The sequence below is a fragment of the Oncorhynchus clarkii genome, chromosome 29 (assembly GCF_045791955.1).
Source record: "Oncorhynchus clarkii lewisi isolate Uvic-CL-2024 chromosome 29, UVic_Ocla_1.0, whole genome shotgun sequence".
NCBI classification, from domain to species: domain Eukaryota; kingdom Metazoa; phylum Chordata; class Actinopteri; order Salmoniformes; family Salmonidae; genus Oncorhynchus; species Oncorhynchus clarkii.
The window spans coordinates 48,495,818-48,518,697 of record NC_092175.1 but is presented as its reverse complement, the minus strand read 5'-3'; the positions used below and the strand labels follow the sequence as shown (position 1 = coordinate 48,518,697).

The 22,880-nt window shown below is 43.1% G+C and overlaps 1 protein-coding gene across 1 annotated transcript; it reads right to left on the bottom strand.

Moving 5' to 3' along the window:
• Nucleotides 1–27: 27 nt before the first annotated feature.
• On the bottom strand, nt 28–22,530 carry LOC139388254 (checkpoint kinase 1). Its single transcript, XM_071134802.1, has 13 exons — nt 22,392–22,530; nt 20,733–20,798; nt 17,511–17,625; nt 15,936–16,044; nt 15,760–15,824; nt 15,073–15,142; nt 14,794–14,982; nt 14,414–14,518; nt 12,522–12,675; nt 12,075–12,237; nt 7,135–7,266; nt 848–949; nt 28–734 (listed from the first exon to the last, which is right to left on the bottom strand). Exons 2-13 carry the CDS (start codon nt 20,795–20,797, stop codon nt 639–641), a joined length of 1,365 nt encoding a protein of 454 aa, XP_070990903.1. The 5' UTR covers nt 20,798; nt 22,392–22,530; the 3' UTR covers nt 28–638.
• Between the last annotated feature and the right edge of the window lie 350 nt (nt 22,531–22,880).

The window sequence follows — 22,880 nt, the reverse complement described above, 5'->3', positions numbered from 1 at the left end:
CTTCCAGGTTGAAATAAAGTACAGTTCTTACCACAAATCATTTTATTTGATACAAAATAATGGTTACACAACAACTCGAGACAGACCTATACCGACAGAGACCTTTACCGAGACATTTCCTGAATTGATGTGATAATAATAAAGTACAGAAACGTTCATAACATTGTGCACCACCATCTTTTTTAATTCTCATTTAAACTACTAGTTTGATGGTTGTAGTTATCAATTGGGACAATTGACAATCACCCATATTAACACACTTCTTTCATTTCAAACTTGACATTTCTCTAGTAAAGGCTACTTATCATAATGAATCAATTCAACAAAATGCCTGTGATTAGTGATCAGTATGGTCGGTGAGGATCATTTGTTTATGGTCCCAGCTGTAGCAGCTACTGCAACTACACACACCATATGTGTTACTATCCTTGTGGGGACCTGAAATGTATTTCATTCGAAATCCTTTCCCCTAGACCATTTTAAGCCATCCTCACAGGGACCTGGGAAATGTCCCCGTGAATGAGAATTATCCTGGTGGGGAATTTTGGGGATTTCCGGTACGCATGAGGATAGTAAAACACACGCACACTGCCTGATGTCTTCTGGTGTATGTGTTCCATGACGTAGATGGCAACTGATCATGTGACAGGAAGTGGTATTCTCTGGGTACTGATGATGTCACTTAGCTTCTGTTTGATCTTCAGGAAGAGACGCTTAAACTCCAGACCATCGCCCTATAACACACACACTATCAGTATCCATGAAGTGATGCAGGATACTGCAAAGATCGGCAGATATAGTCAGAGTACATTCACAGTTGTATTACACACACGTCCGTATCCCCTACCTTGGATAGTCTGAAGTCCAGTAAAACTCTCTCGTCCAGCTCCATCAGATGAACTTTGAATATCAACTTATTGTTCCGTCTATCCAGAGTACTGACCGTTACCTGGGAAACAGACACGCAACAAGGGTTAAAGGGGTGTGCACCTGGTTTGATAAGATGTGTGTGACTGGTGGGATATGAACTAGGGCGGGGCCACATGTCATATACCTGGTGGGATATGAACTAGGGCGGGGCCACATGTCATATACCTGGTGGGATATGAACTAGGGCGGGGCCACATGTCATATACCTGGTGGGATATGAACTAGGGCGGGGCCACATGTCATATACCTGGTGGGATATGAACTAGGACGGGGCCACATGTCATATACCTGGTGGGATATGAACTAGGGCGGGGCCACATGTCATATACCTGGTGGGATATGAACTAGGGCGGGGCCACATGTCATATACCTGGTGGGATATGAACTAGGGCGGGGCCACATGTCATATACCTGGTGGGATATGAACTAGGGCGGGACCACAAGGCCGACATGTCATATAACTTGTGGGATATGAACTAGGGCGGGACCACATGTCATATACCTGGTGGGATATGAACTAGGGCGGGGCCACATGGCCGACATGTCATAACTGGTGGGATATGAACTAGGGCGGGGCCACATGGCCGACATGTCATATAACTGGTGGGATATGAACTAGGACGGGGCCACATGGCCGACATGTCATTTAACTGGTGGGATATGAACTAGGGCGGGGCCACAAGGCCGACATGTCATAACTGGTGGGATATGAACTAGGGCGGGGCCACATGGCTGAAATGTTATATAACTGGTGGGATATGAACTAGGACGGGGCCACATGGCCGACATGTCATTTAACTTGCAACCAGAAAATGGTGGAGTGATTTCTGCATAATGTATCTTTAAATCACGGTCACAACATTTAGAATAATTTAGCTAGTTATTCTGCCTATTTAATGGAGTCATGTGAGAGCACAGGGATATCAAACATTAGGAAATATGTTTTCATTTATGGTAGACGCTCAGCTCAGCTCAGTCAGGTCAGTTAAGGGACAATCTCTTCCTTCAAAGACACTCTTACTGACGGTTGTGGCTGCTTCGTGTGATGTTTTGTTGTCTCTACCTTCTTGCCCTTCATTCAGTCGTCTGTGCCCAATAATGTTTGTACCATGTTTTGTGCTGCTACCATGTTGTTGTCATGTTGTGTTGCTACCATTCTGTGTTGTCATGTGGTGATGCCTTGCTTTGTTGTGGTCTTAAGTCTCTATGTTGTGGTGTCTAGCTGGTTGTGATGTGTGTTTTGTCCTATATTTTTAATCCTAGCCCCAGCAAGAAGCCTTTTGGAAGGTAGTCATTGTAAATAAGAATTTGTTCTTAACCGACTTGCCTAGTTAAATAAAGATGAAATAAAATTTAAAAAAAACAAGCTTTGCGTACAATGTTGAATTGCCCTCACTGCTGCTCGATCAGCCTACTTTTCAGACCTGATTGAGAATAAAAATAAAAAATAAAATGTATTTTTGACAGTCTCAAGGCTAACTTAAAAGCAGCATTACCCAAGTGAGGATGGCCTTCACTTCAGCAGTGATGAATTCATGAACTTCTTTGACAAAAAAATCATGATCATTAGAAAGCAAATTACAGACTCCGCTTTGAATCTGCGTATTTCTCCAAAACTCAGTTGTCCTGATTCAGCACAGAACTGCCAGGACCTAGAATCAATGGTGACACTCAAGATTGTTTATCCAGTATTTCAACACATTCACAAAAATAGTCACGGCCTCTAAACCTTGCAGCTGCCTACTGGACCCTATTCCAACTAAACTACTGAAAGAGCTACTTCCTGTGCTTGGCCTTCCCATGTTGAACATAGGGAGGACCCCATTCCGTCGACTGGTCGATTGTTTAGGCTGTTGGTCGACCGAGATATCTTCAGTCGAGCAGTTGCGTAAAGAAAATACAAAATAATTAATGGGGCACAACACACTTATCTGATTTGCACCTGTTTCAGTGGACTAATCCATTGTGGGGGCCACTGATTCAGTGAACATCAAGCCTCATGCAACGGCAAAATGTCGGACAGAGCAATTTCACAGATGCAGATGTTTTTAATCTTTGATATGCTGTAAAAGGCTTCACATGTTTTTCTTCATTAAAACAGCCTAGTACCTACTAACCAGCCTGGTATTACTTATTTAGTGTTTACACTGTTCCAAACGGGGAAAAAAACATATCGTAATCTACCACCATCTGTTTGCACATATGCACGCTGCGCTTGCTCATGTAACTTCCTTTTCTTGATCTCCTTCTAATTGTTATTACAATTATGATGATCATTAAAATAATTAGTAATGTCGTTATCATTAGTAGGCTCTGTATAGTAGCCTTGTATAACCACCATGTCATTATCATTAGTAGACTGTATAGAACCACCATGTCATTATCATTAGTAGGTTCTGTATAGAACCACCATGTCATTATCATTAGTAGACTCAGTATAGAACCACCATGCCATTATCATTAGTAGACTCAGTATAGAACCACCATGCCATTATCATTAGTAGACTCTGTATAGAACCACCATGTCATTATCATTAGTAGACTCTGTATAGAACCACCATGTCATTATCATTAGTAGACTCTGTATAGAACCACCATGTCATTATCATTAGTAGACTCTGTATAGAACCACCATGTCATTATCATTAGTAGACTCTGTATAGAACCACCATGTCATTATCATTAGTAGACTCTGTATAGAACCACCATGTCATTATCATTAGTAGACTCTGTATAGAACCACCATGTCATTATCATTAGTAGACTCTGTATAGAACCACCATGTCATTATCATTAGTAGACTCTGTATAGAACCACCATGTCATTATCATTAGTAGACTCTGTATAGAACCACCATGTCATTATCATTAGTAGACTCTGTATAGAACCACCATGTCATTATCATTAGTAGACTCTGTATAGAACCACCATGTCATTATCATTAGTAGACTCTGTATAGAACCACCATGTCATTATCATTAGTAGACTCTGTATAGAACCACCATGTCATTATCATTAGTAGACTCTGTATAGAACCACCATGTCATTATCATTAGTAGACTCTGTATAGAACCACCATGTCATTATCCTTAGTAGACTCTGTATAGAACCACCATGTCATTATCATTAGTAGGTTCTGTATAGAACCACCATGTCATTATCATTAGTAGGTTCTGTATAGCAGCCTTGTATAACCACCATTGAGCTGTAGGCCAAAGAGCGCATCCTGTTTAGTATACCGTAACTTACTTAGGCCTATATTTCAATATATAGGCTACTGTATCTATCAATCATTCGTTTATGCCATCACAGCACATGCGAGACATTCATGCTTTGAAATACAATTAAGCATTTTAGTTTAATTTAAATAACAAAGGGAGCTTTGAACAATTAGCCTAAACAATAAATAAAACGCAATTCACAAATGCATGCAACCGTTTTTAGTCTGCTGTAATGAAGGCTTAACATCTCTGTGCACAGAAAACATTTAAACGTGTTAACCCTCGCAAGGCTTCAGGCCCAGACGGCATCCCAAGCCGCGCCCTCAGAGCATGCGCAGACCAGCTGGCTGGTGTGTTTACGGACATATTCAATCAATCCTTATCCCAGTCTGCTGTTCCCACATGCTTCAAGAAGGCCACCAGTGTCCCTGTTCCCAAGAAAGCTAAGGTAACTGAGCTAAACGACTACCGCCCCGTAGCACTCACTTCCGTCATCATGAAGTGCTTTGAGAGACTAGTCAAGGACCATATCACCTCCACCCAACCTGGCACCCTAGACCCACTCCAATTTGCTTACTGTCCAAATAGGTCCACAGACAATGCAATCTCAACCACACAGCACACTGCCCTAACCCATCTGGACAAGAGGAATACCTATGTGAGAATGCTGTTCATCGACTACAGCTCAGCATTTAACACCATAGTACCCTCCAAACTTGTCATCAAGCTCCCTGGGTCTCGACCCCGCCCTGTGTAACTGGGTCCTGGACTTCCTGACGGGCCGCCCCCAGGTGGTGAGGGTAGGTAACATCTCCACCCCACTGATCCTCAACACTGGGGCCCCACAAGGGTGCGTTCTGAGCCCTCTCTTGTACTCCCTGTTCACCCACAACTGCGCGGCCATGCACACCTCCAACTCAATCAAGTTTGCAGACGACAACAGCAGTAGGCTTGATTACCAACAATGACGAGACGGCCTACAGGGAGGAGGTGAGGGCCCTCGGAGTGTGGTGTCAGGAAAATAACCTCAACGTCAACAAAACTAAGGAGATGATTGTGGACTTCAGGAAACAGCAGAGGGAGCAGCCCCCTATCCACATCAATGGGACAGTAGTGGAGAGGGTAGTAAGTTAAGTTCCTCGGCGTACACATCACAGACAAACTGAATTGGTCCACCCACACAGACAGCATCGTGAAGAAGGCGCAGCAGCGCCTCTTCAACCTCGGGAGGCTGAAGAAATTCGGCTCGTCACCAAAAGCACTCACAAACTTCTACAGATGCACAATCGAGAGCATCCTGTCGGGCTGTATCACCGCCTGGTACGGCAACTGCTCCGCCCACAACCGTAAGGCTCTCCAGAGGGTAGTGAGGTCTGCACAACGCATCACCGGGGGCAAACTACCTGCCCTTCAGGACACCTACACCACCCGATGTCAAAGGAAGGCCATAAAGATCATCAAGGACAACAACCACCCGAGCCACTGCCTGTTCACCCCGCTATCATCCAGAAGGCGAGGTGCAGTACAGGTGCATCAAAGCTGGGACCGAGAGACTGAAAAACAGCTTCTATCTCAAGGCCATCAGACTGTTAGAATGCTGTTCATTGACTATAGCTCAGCATTCAACACCATAGTACCATCCAAGCTCATCATCAAGCTTGAGACCCTGGGTCTCGACCCCACCCTGTGCAACTGGGTCCTGGACTTCCTGACAGGCCACCTCCAGGTGGTGAAGATAGGAAACAACATCTCCACTTCGCTGACCCTCAACACTAGGGCCCCACGAGGGTGCGTGCTCAGCCCTCTCCTGTATTCCCTGTTCACCCACAACTGCGCGGCCATGCACACCTCCAACTCAATCAAGTTTGCAGACGACAACAGCAGTAGGCTTGATTACTAACAACGACGAGACGGCCTACAGGGAGGAGGTGTGGTGTCAGGAAAACAACCTCACTCAACGTCAACAAAACAAAGGAGATGATCGTGGACTTCAGGAAACAGCAGAAGGAGCACCCCACTATCCACATTGACGGACAACAGTGGAAAAGGTGGAAAGTTAAAAGTTCCTCGGCGTTCACATCACGGACAAACTGAAATGGTCCACCCACACAGACAGTGTGGTGAAGGCGGCACAAACAGCTTCTATCTCAAGGCCATCAGACTGTTAAACAGCTTCTATCTCAAGGCCGTCAGACTGTTAAACAGCCATCACCAACACAGTGGCTGCTGCCTACATACTGACTCAAATCATTGGCCACTTTAATAAATGGATCACTAGTCACTTTAATAATGTTTACATATCTTGCATTACTCATCTCACATGTATATACTTTATACCATCTATTGCATCATGCCTATGCTGCTCTGTCATTGCTCATCCATGTATTTATATATTCTTATTCCATTCATTTACTTGTTTGTGTCTATTAGGTAGTTGATGTGGAATTGTTAGATTACATGTCAGATATTGCTGGACAGTCAGAACTAGAAGCACAAGCATTTCGCTACACTCGCAGTTGTAACCCATATTACCGGCTCTACATTTATTTTTCTTTCTATTGCAAATTGTCACTGCAGTTGGATGGATCTCCATTGGCGGGCCGCATTTTACATTCATAAAGCAACATTTTAGCGTTTATAAAGAATGTCTTTACAGGGTTAGATACTCATTTCTAGGGCACAACAGATGTTTCAAAAGTAGCTAGAATCAATATAGGCTGCATCCCTCAAATATTTTCTGGTGCTCCGAACTCTTATTGTTCTCATAACTTCTGTGAATTGGGAGCACCAATGCTACCAACAAAATGTTTTAAATTTATAGCTGTGCGGAGTCAGACAAAACTAGTATTTGGTGCAGGTGTATTTGAAAGTGGGTGAGTACCTGGTTGGTGCAGGTGTCTTTAAAAAGGTGTGTGGGTGTACCTGGTGTGTAATGTAAAAATGGTTGGTGCAGGTATGTCTGAAGGGGTGTGTGTGTGTGTACCTGGTTGGTGCAGGTGTGTTTGAAGGTGTGGCCCAGGTCGATACAGATGTCCCTCAGAGCGGAGCAGGAAGCTGAAGAGTCCAGAGTCGTAAAGAACCTCGTCATCCTCCGAACGAGCCGCTGCCACGGGGTCTACACACACACACACGAGCAAGAGACGAGATATGTTTAAAACCAGCAATAATACCTGAACATAAAAACACAAATTATTTCATGTTAAGTCCCATATTAGGTATTACAGACTCGGTCAGGGACAGGTTGAAAATGTCAGTGAAAACACTTTCCAGGTGGTCCGCACATGCTTTGAGTGCACGTCCTGGTAATCTGTCTGACCCTGCGACTTTGTAAATGTCCTGCTTAAAAAGGTCTTGCTCACATCGGCTACAGAGACCGTGATCACATAGTCATCCAGGACAGCTGGTGCGCTCATGCATGCTTCAGTGTTTCTTGCTTAAAAGCGAGCATAAAAAAGGCATTTAACTCATCTGGTAGGCTCTCGTCACTGGGCAGTTCACGGCTGTGTTTCCCTTTGTAGTCCGTAAAAGTTTAAGCCCTGCCACATCCGACGAGCGTCAGAGCCGGTGTAGTACGATTCAATCTTAGTCCTGTATTGACACTTTGCCTGTTTGATGGCTCGTCTGAGGGTATAGCAGGATTTCTTATGAGCGCCCAGATTAGTGTCCCACTCCTTGAAAGCGGAAGCTCTAGCCTTTAGCTCGGTGCGGGTGTTGCCTGTAATCCATGACTTCTGGTTGGGAAATGTACGTACGGTCACTGTAGGGACAACGTCATCAATGCATATATTGATAAAGCCGGTGACTGAGGTGGTATACACCTCAATGTCATTGGAATATGTTCTGGGATTCATCCAATCTGTGCTAGCAAAAAACAGTCCTGCATAGTAGTATCCGCATCATCTGATCACTTCCGTATTGAGCGAGCCACCGGTACGTCCTGCATTTGTTTTTGCTCGCAAGCAGGATACTGGAGGATAGAATTATGGCCAGATTTGCCAAATGGAGGGCGAGGGAGTTTTGTACACTTCTCTGTGTTTGGAGTAAAATTTGTCTAGTTTTTCCCCCTCTGGTTGCACATGTGATATGCTGGTAGAAATTCGGTAAAACAGAAGTAAGTTTGCTTGCATTAAAGTCCCCGGCCACTAGGAGTGCCGTGTAACTTTTGGTACCTCTGTCAAAATGTGCTTCACATCTCCCCTGATTGAGGATCAAGTCTGTCTTTCAACACAGCCCATGTCTCCTTAAAGTGCCAGAGCGCCGTGCCTGCTCCGCTAGCTCTAGCCTGTCCCGAGGAACCACTGAAGTCACTTGGAGTCTGGGCCGTATCATGTTAGATCCCTCTCATTCTGGCTCATCTGTCCTGAGGAACCACTGGGAGTCTGGACCATATCATGTTAGATCCCCTCTCATACTGTCTCTAGTCTGTCCTGAGGAACCACTGAACTCACTGGGAGTCTGGGCTTTATCTCCACTCATGCTGCACAGAAGTTAACACATTTGAATAATGCACAGACATGTTAAACTGTTCATTACTGTTACATTAGTGCCACAACACTTTATAATGCAAGACGACAACTGCAGCTTCCAGCTTTGTGGGCTAACTTCCTTTGCTAGTATACAGCTGAAGCTAACATCAATTCACATACCGTGTGTATCATAACAAGGTACTAGGATATCACAAACACAAAATATTGCTGATTTCAAAGCTGATTGTCACCAAAAATGTTAATTCACTTTCTCCCCCCTGGCTCACGTCTGGCTCACCAGTCAAGCTCATCTTTGCTCGAGTAATTTGTCACATGCACCAAATACAACAGTGAAAGCCCTTAACCAACAGTTGAGAAAAATAACAAAAATAAAAGTAGCAAATAATTAAAGAGCAGCAGTAAAATAACAATAGCGAGGCTATATATAGGGGGCACCGGTTAGTCAAGGTGCATTTTTGACTCGTGGGACAGCAATCTTATTCCAAATGAAGGGAAACAGATTAGTAAAAACAAAGTCAAATTAATTGTATGATTGATTAATTAAATGCATACATTCAAGTAATGTCAAAGGTAATGATATTGAACTCTACAGATCTGTCTGTATCAAGTCCTACTCTATGAGGGTATCATTCCAGTATCGAGATGGTATCATTTTGGTGTTGAGTATTGTGATGGTATCATTCCGGTATCGAGATGGTTTTGGTATCGAGTAGGAATTGATTTGGTATTGAGTATCGAGATGATTTCGTTTTGGCATCGCTTTGGTATCGAGATGGTATCGTGAGACTAACCTGTGTTGGGTTCTGAGAATATGAAATGTTACTTATTCATGTCACTGATGGAGTGCTAAGGTTGAAGGGTCTACACCAGAAGTTAAGGGTTATAGGAGGAAGGTACAGTTGAAGTTGGAAGTTCACATTCACTTAGGTTGGAGTCATTAAAACTATTTTTTCAACCACTCCACAAATGTCTTGTTAACAAACTATAGTTTTGGCAAGTCGGTTAACACATCTACTTTGTGCATGACAAGTAAATCTTTCAACAATTGTTTAGACATTATTTCACTTATAATTCACTGTATCACAATTCCAGTGGGTCAGAAGTTTACATACACTAAGTTGACTGTGCCTTTAAACTGCTTGGAAAATTCCAGAAAATGATGTCATGGCTTTAGAAGCTTCTGATAGGCTAATTGACATAATTTGAGTCAATTGGAGGTGTACCTGTGGTTATATTTCAAGGCCTACCTTCAAACTCAGTGCCTCTTTGCTTGACATCAAGGGATAATCAAAAGAAGTCAGCCAACACATCAGAAAAACATTTGCTCTTCAGGTGTGTGTGCTTAGTCCCCTCCTGTACTCCCTGTTCACCCAAGACTGCGTGGCCAAGCACGACTCCAACACCATCATTAAGTTTTCTGACGACACAACAGTGGTAGGCCTGATCAGACAACAAGACAGCCTATAGGCAGGAGGTCAGAGACCTGGCATTGTGGTGCCAGGAGAACAACCTCTCCCTCAATGTGAGCAAGACAAAGGATCAGATCTTGGACTACAGGAAAAGGAGGGCCGAACACGCCCCCCCTTCACATCGATGGGGCTGAAGTGGAGCGGGTCGAGAGTTTCAAGTTCCTCGGTGTCCACATCACCAACAAACTATCATGGTCCAAACAAACCAAGACAGTCATGAAGAGGCCACGACAACACCTTTTCCCTCCTCAGGAGAATGCAAAGATTTGGCATGGCTCCTCAGATCCTCAAAAAGTTCTACAGCTGCACCATCGAGAAAATCCCAACCGTTTGCATCACCGCCTGGTATGGCAACTGCTCGGCATACAGAGGGTAGCGCATACAGCCCAGTAGATCACTATGGTCAAGCTTCCTGACATCTAGGACCTATATACTAGGCGGTGTCAGAGGAAGGCCCCAAAAATTGTCAAAAGACTCCAGTCACCCAAGTTACAGCCTGTTCTCTCTGCTACCGCAGAGCACCAAGTCCGGTTCCAAAAGGCTCCTTAAAACTTCTTTGGGACAGGGGCAGTATTTTCACATCCGGATTAAAAGCGTGTCCAAAGTAAACGGCCTGCTACTCAGACCCAGAAGATATCTACTAATAATATGCAATTGGATAGAAAACACTGAAGTTTCTAAAACTTATTTGACAGGCAAAACCCAGAGGACAAACCATTCCGAATTTTGTTTTGTTTTGAGGTCACTCTTTTCAATAGGTCTTCATTGGGAATCTAGATTTCTAATAAACTTTCCTGCAGTTCCTATCGCTTCCACTGGATGTCAACAGTCTTTAGAAATTGGATGAGGTTTTTCCTTTGAGAAATTAAGTAACACTGATCAGAATGAGGCTCGAGGGAAGTGAGGGAAGTGCACTCTGAAAGCACGCTCCACTTTGTTTTCCTCCGGTATTGAACGCAGTACATCAGTCTTCAATTTTATCGATTATTTACGTAAAAAAATACCTAAAGTTGTATTACAAAAGTAGTTTGAAATGTTTGGACAATGCTTACAGGTAACTTTTGAGATATTTTGTAGTCACGTCGCGCAAGTAGGAACTGGTTTTTTTCTGGATCAAATAAATTGACATTTTGGATATATATCGATGGAATTAATCGAACAAAAGGACCATTTGTGATGTTTATGGGACATATTGGAGTGCCAACAGAAGAAGCTCGTCAAAGGTAAGGCATGAATTATATTTTTTATTTCTGCGTTTTGTGTCGTGCCTGCAGGGTTGAAATATGCTTCTCTCTTTGTTTACTGGGGTGCTATCCTCAGATAATAGCATCGTTTGATTTCGCCGTAAAGCATTTTTGAAATCTGACACATTGACTGGATTCACAACAAGTGTAGATTTAATTTGGTATATTGAATGTGTGATTTCATCAAAGTTACATTTTTATAGTAATTTTTGAATTTGGCGCTCTGCATTTTCATTGGATGTTGGCCAGGTGGGACGCTACCATCCCACATATCCCAGAGAGGTTAACAGCTTCTACCCCCAAGCCATAAGACTGCTGAACAATTAATAAAACGATCACCCGGACTATTTACATTGAAACCCCCCCTTTGTTTTTACACTGCTGCTACTCGCTGTCTCTTATCTATGCAGTCACTTTACCCATACCTAAACGAACTCTATATAGCCTCATTGTCATTTTATTTTTTTAAATACTTTAGTTTATTTGGTAAATATTTTCTTAACTATTTCTTGAACTGCACTGTTGGTTAAGGGCTTGTAAGTATTTCAAGGTAAGGTCTACACTTGTGGTAGTCGGTGCATGTGACAAACACAATTTGATTTGATCCTCTCAATCAGTATACGACGTAAGACATTTTGACATAAGTATCTAAATTCTAGTACAGAACTGTTTTTTCATGTACCAAAGTTCAGTATACCGTGCAACACAGTGTGTGTGTGGTACCTGGCTGGCTCCAGGCGTGCCCAGTAGTTGACTCCCCAGCAGCATGTTGTCTGGTCTGGCCGGCTGAGAGAAGCTGACCTGGTCTTGCACTCCGACACACAAACTTCCCTCCCACACACCGAGCGCTGGGTCTGGCTGGGAGCTGGAGAACTGCACCCTATCACTACACACACACACACACACACCATTAATCCACTGCTCCCAACTCCCCGAGACACCCTCGGAGAGTGGGGTCACAGCCAGGGTCTGCCACTATCAACGGCGAGAAATTAGGGTTACGTGTCTTGCTCAAGGGCACATCGGCAAATTCTACATTGTTTGCTCTGGGATTCGAACTAGCAACTGTTCAGTGACTGGCCCAATGCGCTAGGTTTCCTGCCGCCCGTAGCAACATTAGACACAAACACCACTACACACACACAAATAATAAGTTATAAAATAACCCACCTGTTGTTCCTGTGTAGTAGTAGTCTGTCAGAGAGTAGTAGTTTGTTGTGAGAGGCTAAGGGTGTGAAGGTCTGACAGAACCATGGGTCAGTCTTGAGATCAGAGATAGACAGCCTCTCTTCTGGCAAGGCCTGGAGTAGTTTAGATAGGAGGCCTAAACCCACATCAATAAATACAATTAATTTTATATATATATATATATATAAAACCATGGAGTTTAGACACATACATGTACGTCTAAACTCCACGGTTCTATATATATATATATATAAAACCATGGAGTTTAGACACATACATGTACGTCTAAACTCCACGGTTCTATCTATTGATGCGTGTGTCACGCACTCAAGTTTTGGGTCAATTAGAAATGTCCTTGTTTTTGAAAGAAAAGCAATTTTTTTGTCCATTAAAATAACATCAAATTGATCAGAAATACAGTGTAGACACTGAAGATCTCATACAACGCTGTGTACAGAACAGCACAAACTGGCTCTAACCAGAATAGAAAGAGTGGGAGGCCACGGAGCACAACTGAGCAAGAGGACAGTGTCTAGGTTGAGAAACAGACGGTCCTCAACAGGCAGCTTCATTAATTAGTACCCGCAAAACAACAGTCTCAATGTCAACAGTGAAGAGTCGATTCCGGGATGCTGGCCTTCGAGGCAGAATTCCTCTGTTCAGTGTCTGTGTTCTCTTGCACATCTTAATCTTTTTATTGGCCAGTCTGAGATGAGGCTTTTTCTTTGCAACTCTGCCTAGAAGGGCAGCATCCCGGAGTCGCCTCTTCACTGTTGATGTTGAGACTGGTGTTTTGCGGGTGTGTTTTTATTTAAGTAGGCAAGTCAGTTAAGAACAAATACTTATTTACAATGACGGCCTACCAAAAGGCCTCCTGCAGGGACTGTATCTGATGCTCCAGATACTCAACTAGTTAAAAGGCCAGAACAACAGTTTTGAGCTGTGTTAACAATTGCAAAAGGGTTCTGATGATCAATAAGCCTCTTAAAATGATAAACTTGGATTAGCTAAAAACATGCCAGTGGAACACAGGAGTGATAGTTGCTAATAAAATCGGCCTCTGTACGCCTATGCAGACATTCCATTAAAAAAAACATTTCCAGCTACAATAGTAATTTACTACATTAACAAATGTCTACACTAGAGGTCGACCGATCAATCGGAATGGCCGAATTCAAGTTTTCATAACAATCGGAAATCTGTCTTTTTTTTTATCCCTTTATTTAATCTTTATTTAACTAGGCAAGTCTGTGTTCTTAACTTTCTTATTTTCAATGACGGCCTAGGAACGGTGGGTTAACTGCCTTGTTCAGGGCCCGAACAACTTTTACCTTGACAGCTCAGGGATTCAATCTTGCAACCTTAAGGTTAACAGTAATGCAGTAAGAAGCCAAGGTAAGTTGCCAACTAGCATTAAACTTAAATCAATCATAATCGCTAGTTATAACTACACATGGTTGATGATATTACTAGTTTATCTAGCGTGTCCTGCGTTGCATATAATCGATGCAGTGCGCATTCGCGAAAAAGGACTGTCGTTGCTCCAACGTGAACCTAACCATAAACACCAATGCCTTTCTTAAAATCAATACACAGAAGTATATATTTTTAAACCTGCATATTTAGCTAAAAGAAATCGACTTCAAGTGTACATAGAACCATGGAATTTAGACACATCAATAGATAAATATAGATGTGTCAACTCCATGGACATATAGAAATAGATCTATACACACACACACACATACATAGAAATATGGAGTATGGACACAGACAACCTTCTATACTGACCTGTAGTAGTTTAGACAACACAGACACTGTTCTAGACTGACCTATAGTAGTTTCAGTGTCTTACTGGGAGGGGGGGGTCTTACTGAGGGGGGTGTGTTTAATCTTCTTCCAGGGGGAGAGGTAGGTCTTCTTCTGCAGCCAATCAGAATATTCCTGGCAGCTCTCGCTGGGCTGGTCCCACGGCAACTCTGTAACCATAGCAACACTGTCACACACACACAAAGGTTCCAGAGCAACTTTCCAATGACAAAGTCACACAAACTGTTAAGTTCATATTTTACGTGTCCCTATATTTCTGTTATTACGGTGCCATGACTCTGTTATTAGTGTGCCTGCGCAGGAGTCTCGTTGTCAATGAATCTGGCCTGAGTGCAATGGCAACCATGTATTGTACGAATACGATTGAGTAAACTTTGTTAAACTGGAACCTTGTGGTATTTGAGTTTACACACACCACCCTTACCTCCAGCCAACATGGCGGTGAGGACGATGCCACAGGCCCAGACGTCAGCTGGTTGAGCGTTGAACTCTAATTTGCTGAGCAGCTCAGGCGCGACGTACGGAAGCGTTCCACACAGCCTGTTCAGACGCCGCTCTCGCCCACGGTGACGGAACATCGTAGCTAGACCGAAGTCTGACAACTTCAGGTTATCTACACAAACAAGTAGCAGAACACAGTATACACCATTATGTCAAAGTAAAATGAACACAACTAGCACCCACTCAGTCAAAACACACACACCTTTATCGTCCAGGAGAATGTTCTCAGGCTTGATGTCTCTGTGGGTGATACCTACACTGTGGAGATATTCCTAGAGAGAGAGCGGGGGAGAGGGAGCACAGGGAAGAGAGCGAGCGAGAGAGAGAGCGCGCGTGGGAGAGATTAAATGTATTATATGCCATTTAGCAGATGCTTTTATCTAAAATGACATTTTACATATGGGTGGTCCCGGGAATCAAACCCCAAGCGCCATGCTCTACCAACTGAGTTACAGAAGACCATGGATGATCAAGACTGCAAGTCTACTCTAGTGCCCCCGACCTCTAGTGCCCCTGCATATTTAAAGAATAGCTAGGCCTATGTAAAGGACATCATGCTGATTGCTTCGGGAGTACCACTTCCTCCCGATTCGGAGAATACCTGGTGTGAACTCGGGACCTCTGCCTTGCTAGCGCACGTGACCGTCCTCCTGAGATTGTATCTGCTACTATAATGAATAGCATATAGATCAAGGAACCAAGCGACAACACTACCCTCACAGCTCCGCATGGAATGATATGGCATGTTTCACTTTTCAGGTAGCACAGAATAACATCAAATCAAATCAAATGCCGGAGCGTATTGACAAAAAGGACATTGCAACAACTCCCTAACGTGTGTAGACCCTTTAACCCCGACCTCTAACCCTCCTAGATAACTGTCACTCACCACAGCTGCCATCAACTGCTGGAAAAACCTGTGAGCTTCTCTCTCTGGCATCCCCAAATCAGGCTCTGAGAGAGAGAGAGAAGTAGAGTTTAAGTGTTAGATGACCCCCAGCCTGTGATAGGATTCAATCTACCAATCTCATTGTTGTGATTGGCTGCTGGCTCTGTCAGTCTCACCAATCCTGTCGAATAGCTCTCCACCGCTGCAGTACTCCAGGAACAGATAGACAGTCGGCCCCTCCCTCCGGTGGCCGAAGAAACGCACTACGTTAGGGTGGGACAGAACCTGTAACAAAACACACAACCAAGAAATCCATGAGAAAGCAACAAAAAAAATGACATACTGGTCATCGATTTAAAAAAATAAAAATGTTAATCAATGACCAATATATATTTTTTTCAGATGATAAATAAACGACAAAGACATAAGTCAGACAGGCAGGCAGGACAGGTAGGAAGACAGACAGAGATAGGTAGGCAGACAGGCATACTAGACCTGCTGTTTTCTACTCTCTCTCTCTTGCACCTGCTGTCTCAACCTCTGAATGCTCAGCTATGAAAACCCAACTGACATTTACTCATGAGGTGCTGACCTCTTGCACCCTCTACAACCACTGTGATTATTATTTGACCCTGCTGGTTATCTATGAACGTTTGAACATCTTGGCCATGTTCTGTTATAATCTCCACCTGGCACAGCCAGAAGAGGACTGGCTACCCCTCAAAGCCTGGTTCCTCTCTAGGTTTCTTCCTAGGTTTTGGCCTTTCTAGGGAGTTTTTCCTAGCCACCATGCTTCTACACCTGCATTGCTTGCTGTTTGGGGTTTTAGGTTGGGTTTCTGTACAGCACTTTGTGACATCTGCTGATGTAAAAAGGGCTTTATAAATACATTTGATTGACAGACAGACATGTATGCCTGACCAGGGTTGGGTAGGTTACTTTCTAAATGTAATCAGTTACAATTACCTGTCCAAAATTGTAATCAGTAACTTAACTTTTGGATGACCCAAACTCAGTAACGTAATCTGATTAAATTCAGTTACTTTTAGATGACTTTCCCCTTAAGAGGCATTAGAAGACAAATGTATGTTACCAATTGAACAACATCTATTGATTTATCCTGCAATGTTAAAGCTTACATAGCTGGCCATATGGATGTTAAATTTTACTTTATGGGTTGGTTATGTAGGCTTCTTTTAACCCATTGCTTTCTACTACATATAATTAAATTCTCTTTTCATTAAAAAGCTAAGTCTATCAGAATTACAGTCATTCCAATAAATGTTATACCCCTATAACCCGGCAGGTAGCCTAGTGGTTAGAGCATTGGGCCGGTAACCGAAAGGTTGCTGGATCAAATCCCCGAGCTGACAAGGTAAAAATCTGACCTTCTGCCCCTGGACAAGGCCGTTAACCCACTGTTCCCTGGTAGGCCGCCATTGTAAATACGAATTTGTTCTTAACTGACTTGCATAGTTAAATAAATAAAAATCTTAAGGAATAGGACTTGGATTTGCAAAATTGTTTTACCTTAGCATGACCCCAATCCTGAGGATGTATAAGTCACCCTTACTCTGTTTATGATTGTGTTGTCATGGAGGAGTGATTGGGCTCATTGATTTGAGTTCAAAAATAAATACCACGCTCATGGAAGGTCATGAGTGTGCATAGCTGTCATCAAGGCAAAGGTTTGCTACTTGACCAGACATACCGCCCAGACAGTCAGACATACCAGACAGTCAGATAAGTACCTTGTTTATGCAGATCTCTTTCTTGACGTTCTCAGAACACTCCTTCCCCTGAGACGTATCAATAACCTTCACCGCTACAGCCTCTCCTGTCTGTCTGTTAACCAGCAGCCTCACCCTGAGACACACACATCATGAGTACCACACACACACTAGGAAAGTGACAAATGAAAAAAATATATATATAAAAATAAAAAAAAACGATAGAACAATAATTTTTTTCTCAGAAATTCACAATGCAGAACATGGTCCTATTAAGTATGACCACTAGAGGGCGATTAAGGTCTATCCACCACAGCCATAGGCTAAATCTCAAACTGAACACTTGGTCCTTGAAGAGGTGGCCTCTTGCTGATGTGCTCCATAGTGATCACGGGGCAGACAGACACACTGGGAAACACAGGGGGCAGACAGACACACTGGGAAACACAGGGGGGCAGACAGACACACTGGGAAACACAGGGGGGCAGACAGACACACTGGGAAACACAGGGGGGCAGACAGACACACTGGGAAACACAGGGGGGCAGACAGACACACTGGGAAACACAGGGGGCAGACAGACACACTGGGAAACACAGGGGGCAGACAGACACACTGGGAAACACAGGGGGCAGACAGACACACTGGGAAACACAGGGGGCAGACAGACACACTGGGAAACACAGGGGGCAGACAGACACACTGGGAAACACAGGGGGCAGACAGACACACTGGGAAACACAGGGGGCAGACAGACACACTGGGAAACACAGGGGGCAGACAGACACACTGGGAAACACAGGGGGCAGACAGACACACTGGGAAACACAGGAGGCAGACAGACTGATAGACAGGGAGATGGATGGAAGAAATAAACAACATCTCTACATAATCGCTCTCCGGTGATTTAGCTTGAAGCCTGCCTGCTGCTAGCTAGCATCCAGTGTCTGACATTAATTGCCCGCTTGCCCAGGGACAGTAAAAACATCTCGTGGCCAGTAACGTCAACACATTTTTGCATTCCAGTTCAACACTTACCTGCGAAGTCTACCATTGAAGACTACACACAGAAGTCATGCGATTAGCATTTGAGCAATATGATGGGCCAGTCAAGCACGACCACACTCCGAGACTCAACTTCGAGCAGTACATGAGGCGATGCCTTAATTAAAAGCACATGTAAGCTGTCCGAAGCAAAAATAATCAATCTACTGGCTGAGAACTTCAATAGTGAACATACTAGCAACATGCTGGCTACTGTTGATAGTCTGCAGAAAGACACCTAGCATTCAAGATGGCTAGGGCAGTCTGACAACAACAAAAAGCAGTCTTCATTCAACCAATCAATTGGACAAAGTTTTTTTCCATAGACACACCCTGTGTTTGATGTGTGTATATGTATATGTGTGTGTATATATATATATATATATATATATATATATATACACACACACACACACACACACAAAGTCAGAGGTTTACATACACCTTGGCCAAATACCTGTGTGTGTGTCTCAAGAGTTTAATATTTTCTACATTGTAGAATAATAGTGAAGACATCAAAACTATGAAATAACACATATGGAATCACGAAGTAACAAAAAAAAGTGTGAAATTGAAATATTATAAGAGATTCTTCAAATAGCCACCCCTTGCCTTGATGACAGCTTTGCACACTCTTGGCATTCTCTCAACAAGCATCACCTGGAATGCTTTTCCAACTATCTTGAAGGAGTATCCACATATGCTGAGCACTTGTTGGCTGCTTTTCCTTCACTCTGCGGTCACTAAGAGTCACTATGCGGTCCAGAGTCACTCTGCGGTCACTAAGTCCAAACCAGATGGGATGGCGTATCGCTGCATGCTGTGGTAGCCATTAGGGTTGAGTGTGCCTTGAATTCTAAATACATCACTGGCAGTGACACCAGCAAAGCACCCTCACACCATAACACCTCTTCCTTCATTCTTTACGGTGGAAAATACACCTGCGGAGATCGTCCGTTCACCCACACCACACCTGACAAAGACATGGTGGTTAGAACCAAAGATCTCAAATTTGGACTCAAGACCAAAGTACAAATTTTCATGGCCCAAGCAAGTCTCTTCTTATTGGTGTATTTGCAGCAATTTGACCATGAAGGCCTGATTCACACAGTGTCCTGTGTGACAGTTGATGTTGAGATGTGTCTGTTACTTGAACTCTGAAGTATTTATTTGGGCTGCAATTTCTGAGGCTGGTAACTAATGAACTTGCCCTCTGCAGCAGAGGTAACTCTGGGTCTTCCATTCCTGTGGCAGTCCTCATGAGACCCAGTTTCATCATAGCGCTTGAAGGATGTTGCGACTGCACTTGAAGAAACGTTCAAAGTACTTGAAATGTTCCATATTGACTGACATTAATGTCTTAAAGTAATGGACTGTCATTTCTCTTTGCTTATTTGAACAGTTCTTGATATAATATGGGCGTGGTCTTTTACCAAATAGCTCTCTGGTAAAAAAGACCACGCCCTATCTGGTAAAAAGACCACGCCCTATCTTCTGTATACCCCCCTATCTTGTCACAACAACTGATTGGCTCAAACAAATTAAGAAGGAAAGAAATTCCACTAATTAACTTAATGCAGACCTGTTAATTGAAATGCATTCCAGGTGACTACCTCATGAAGCTGATTCAGAGAATGCCAAGAGTGTACAAACTGTCATCAAGGCAAAGGGTGGCTATTGGAAGAATCTCAAATATGAAATATATTTTTGATTTGTTTAGCACTTTTTGGTTACTACATGATTCCATGTGTTATTTCACAGTTTTGATGTCTTCACTATTATTCTACAATATAGAAAATAGTAAAAACTAAAAGAAAAACCCTTGAATGAGTAGGTGTTCTAAAACCTTTGACCGGTAGTGTACTGTCTGTCAGCTGTTGTTGCTGGCATCTCATGCCTAAGTTTGCTAATCTTGCCAATGAAAAAATAATTGAAGTAATTGCCAATATCAGAGGGTTTTGTGATGAATGAGCCATCTGATTAAATTAATGATGGAGCGGAGTTTGCCTTTTTGCCCAAAATTTCATTTAAGGTGCTCCAAAGCTTTTTACTATCATTCTTTATCTGTTTCATAGTGCAGTTTTCTTTTTATTCAGTTTAGTCACATGATTTCTAAATTTGAAGTACGTTTGCCAATCGGTTGTGCAGCCAGACTTAATTGCCTCGTCCCTCTCAACCATACAATGTGTGTGTACTCACTCTCCATACGCTCCTTCTCCCAGCGTCTGGATCAGGTCCCAGTCCTGCACAAAAGGTACCGCCATGCTGCATGTGCGCACACACGTTAGAAAGTATGTTTGGTAGCAAGTCATGAGCTGTGTTTTAATACCCATTCTAACATACTGTATACTACATACTATTAGTTCATTTTAGTATACTGTATCTGAACGGTATCCTTTCAGTTGAGTGTACAAGCGCTTCACCTGTCTACCGGAAGATGATGCTGTTGCTATGCAACCTCTTGCTAACCCTAACCATAGCATAACAAATGACTGGCTAGACATTATACGATTTTGGGTGTGTTCGTAAATTCAATCTGGAGTGCAAGAGTGCGTTATAAATTCAGAGCGTTCCGTCCGCACACTGGACGATGAGTAGGGTTGACTTCCCAACAGCAGTCAAGCATCCAAGCTAACTAGCCAACGCTGGCTAGCTACTTCCAGACACAAATGAGAGAACCTCACTGACCATTTTACTCGCCCCAGCAGAGCTGGTTAGGCTGTTGTCATGTTATCCAGAGCGTTGGTGACTAACTGTGCTGCTAGCAACAATTTTTTTTGCCGACGTTTACTGGTACTGGTTATTTTCAACGGGTGTTGAGCGTTTGGAAATGCATCAGTTATTCTGCGCTCTGGCACACAGGCGAGAGTGCTCCGAAATCGGAGTAGATAGCCAGAGTGAATTAACAATGTCCATTGAAACGCACGACCACTACACCACCACTTACCTAGTCTAAGAATGATGTGAATAATCAAACCGATAAAATGTAGTTAGGTAGCTAGCTTACTTATTACCGGTACATACTGCAGTAATATGCGGTTCAGAAGGATACCATAACTAACAAATTGTCAGCCAACATAACCTGTTCGCCACACTCACAATAACATATGCTAACCATGTGTATGTGACCAAAAAAAAAAAAGGGCCCTAAGTGCAGAAATAGCGTCCACTGTTTGTATACTTCGTATTTTGGCGAATTTAGTAAGACATCCAGGAACGTTTGGCATCCTATATCCATACAATGACCAATAAGTATACTGCATACTGACTATATCCACACTATGACCAATAAGTATACCATCCAAGCCCGTGGCTGTAAATAATCTGTTCTAGCTGCTTTTAATGAACTAAAAAAGCAGCTAGCTAAACCAAGCCAACCAAAACCAACGCTACTGGCTAGCTAGTTTGCCCAAACCTGCGCCAACGTCACTAGCTGCATAGCCAACTAGTCCCCAAAACAACGTTAACATGACTAACTACAATAGGAAGCAAAATCATTCTCAATTTAGTACGCTATGACAGGTAACGTTATACGGTGAACCAGAATCTCCTATAACTACAACCAATTAGCAAGTAGGAAATGCCCGAGTTTCCTAGTACCGAGGAGAACGGAAACGCGGCAAGTCATTAAATCTAACCGAAGTATTAAACTATACAATATCGACAATAATTGTAATTCAAGTCAGGTAGCTAAAATACGCCTTGCCAAACACGTTAGCTAGTCAAGTTAACGTTACTTTGTTAACAAAACCACACTTTGTCTAAACCTTTATGACGTTGGCTTTAATAGCTCTCCCAAATTCCTGTCAAGCAAGCGCAAACTAGTCTGTGTTGGCCACATGACCGTGTGTTGTTTACCTTGAGTCTTTCAGCAGTCCTGGTTCCTTATCAGCATTTATATAAAAATATATATATTATATAAAAATCTTGAAAGCGAAGTTAACTCAAACGCAGCAGCACAACAAATTTGGCGCGCTACATGGACTTCCGTTCCGGTGGTATTTACCATAGTGTCACTTCCTGTAAACGGTATAATTACGGAAGTAGAAGAGAAAAGGCAGAGGTAACAATCACAGAGTTTGTACCATCGATAGACACCTCCAAAGACAGTACAGTATGAAGCTAAAACTGCTTCTCCAATAGAAGTCCCCAAAACACTTGTAGGCGATGTCATGGCAAAGTTAGCTAGCTAAGCTCATGCGTGGGAACACGTCATCGGGTCTAAGGTTTTCTCACGCCGAACTGCGCATGTGCAAGTGGTCAAATCTTCTTCTTCGATAAGGTTTAAAGGCTTTTAGCATCCAATAAATATTGCATTACCGCCACCTACTAGACTGGAGTATAACT

What these genes read in the sequence shown, in the direction of transcription:
- LOC139388254 (XM_071134802.1), bottom strand. Translation starts at nt 20,797, where the DNA reads ATGGCGGTACCTTTTGTGCAGGACTGGGACCTGATCCAGACGCTGGGA. An exon ending in GGAGAAGGAGCGTATGGAGA is followed by an intron (nt 17,626 to 20,732) that starts GTGAGTACACAC and finishes TGTGTGTCTCAG; the next exon opens with GGTGAGGCTGCTGGTTAACA. An exon ending in CACCGCCATGTTGGCTGGAG is followed by an intron (nt 14,519 to 14,793) that starts GTAAGGGTGGTG and finishes CTATGGTTACAG; the next exon opens with AGTTGCCGTGGGACCAGCCC.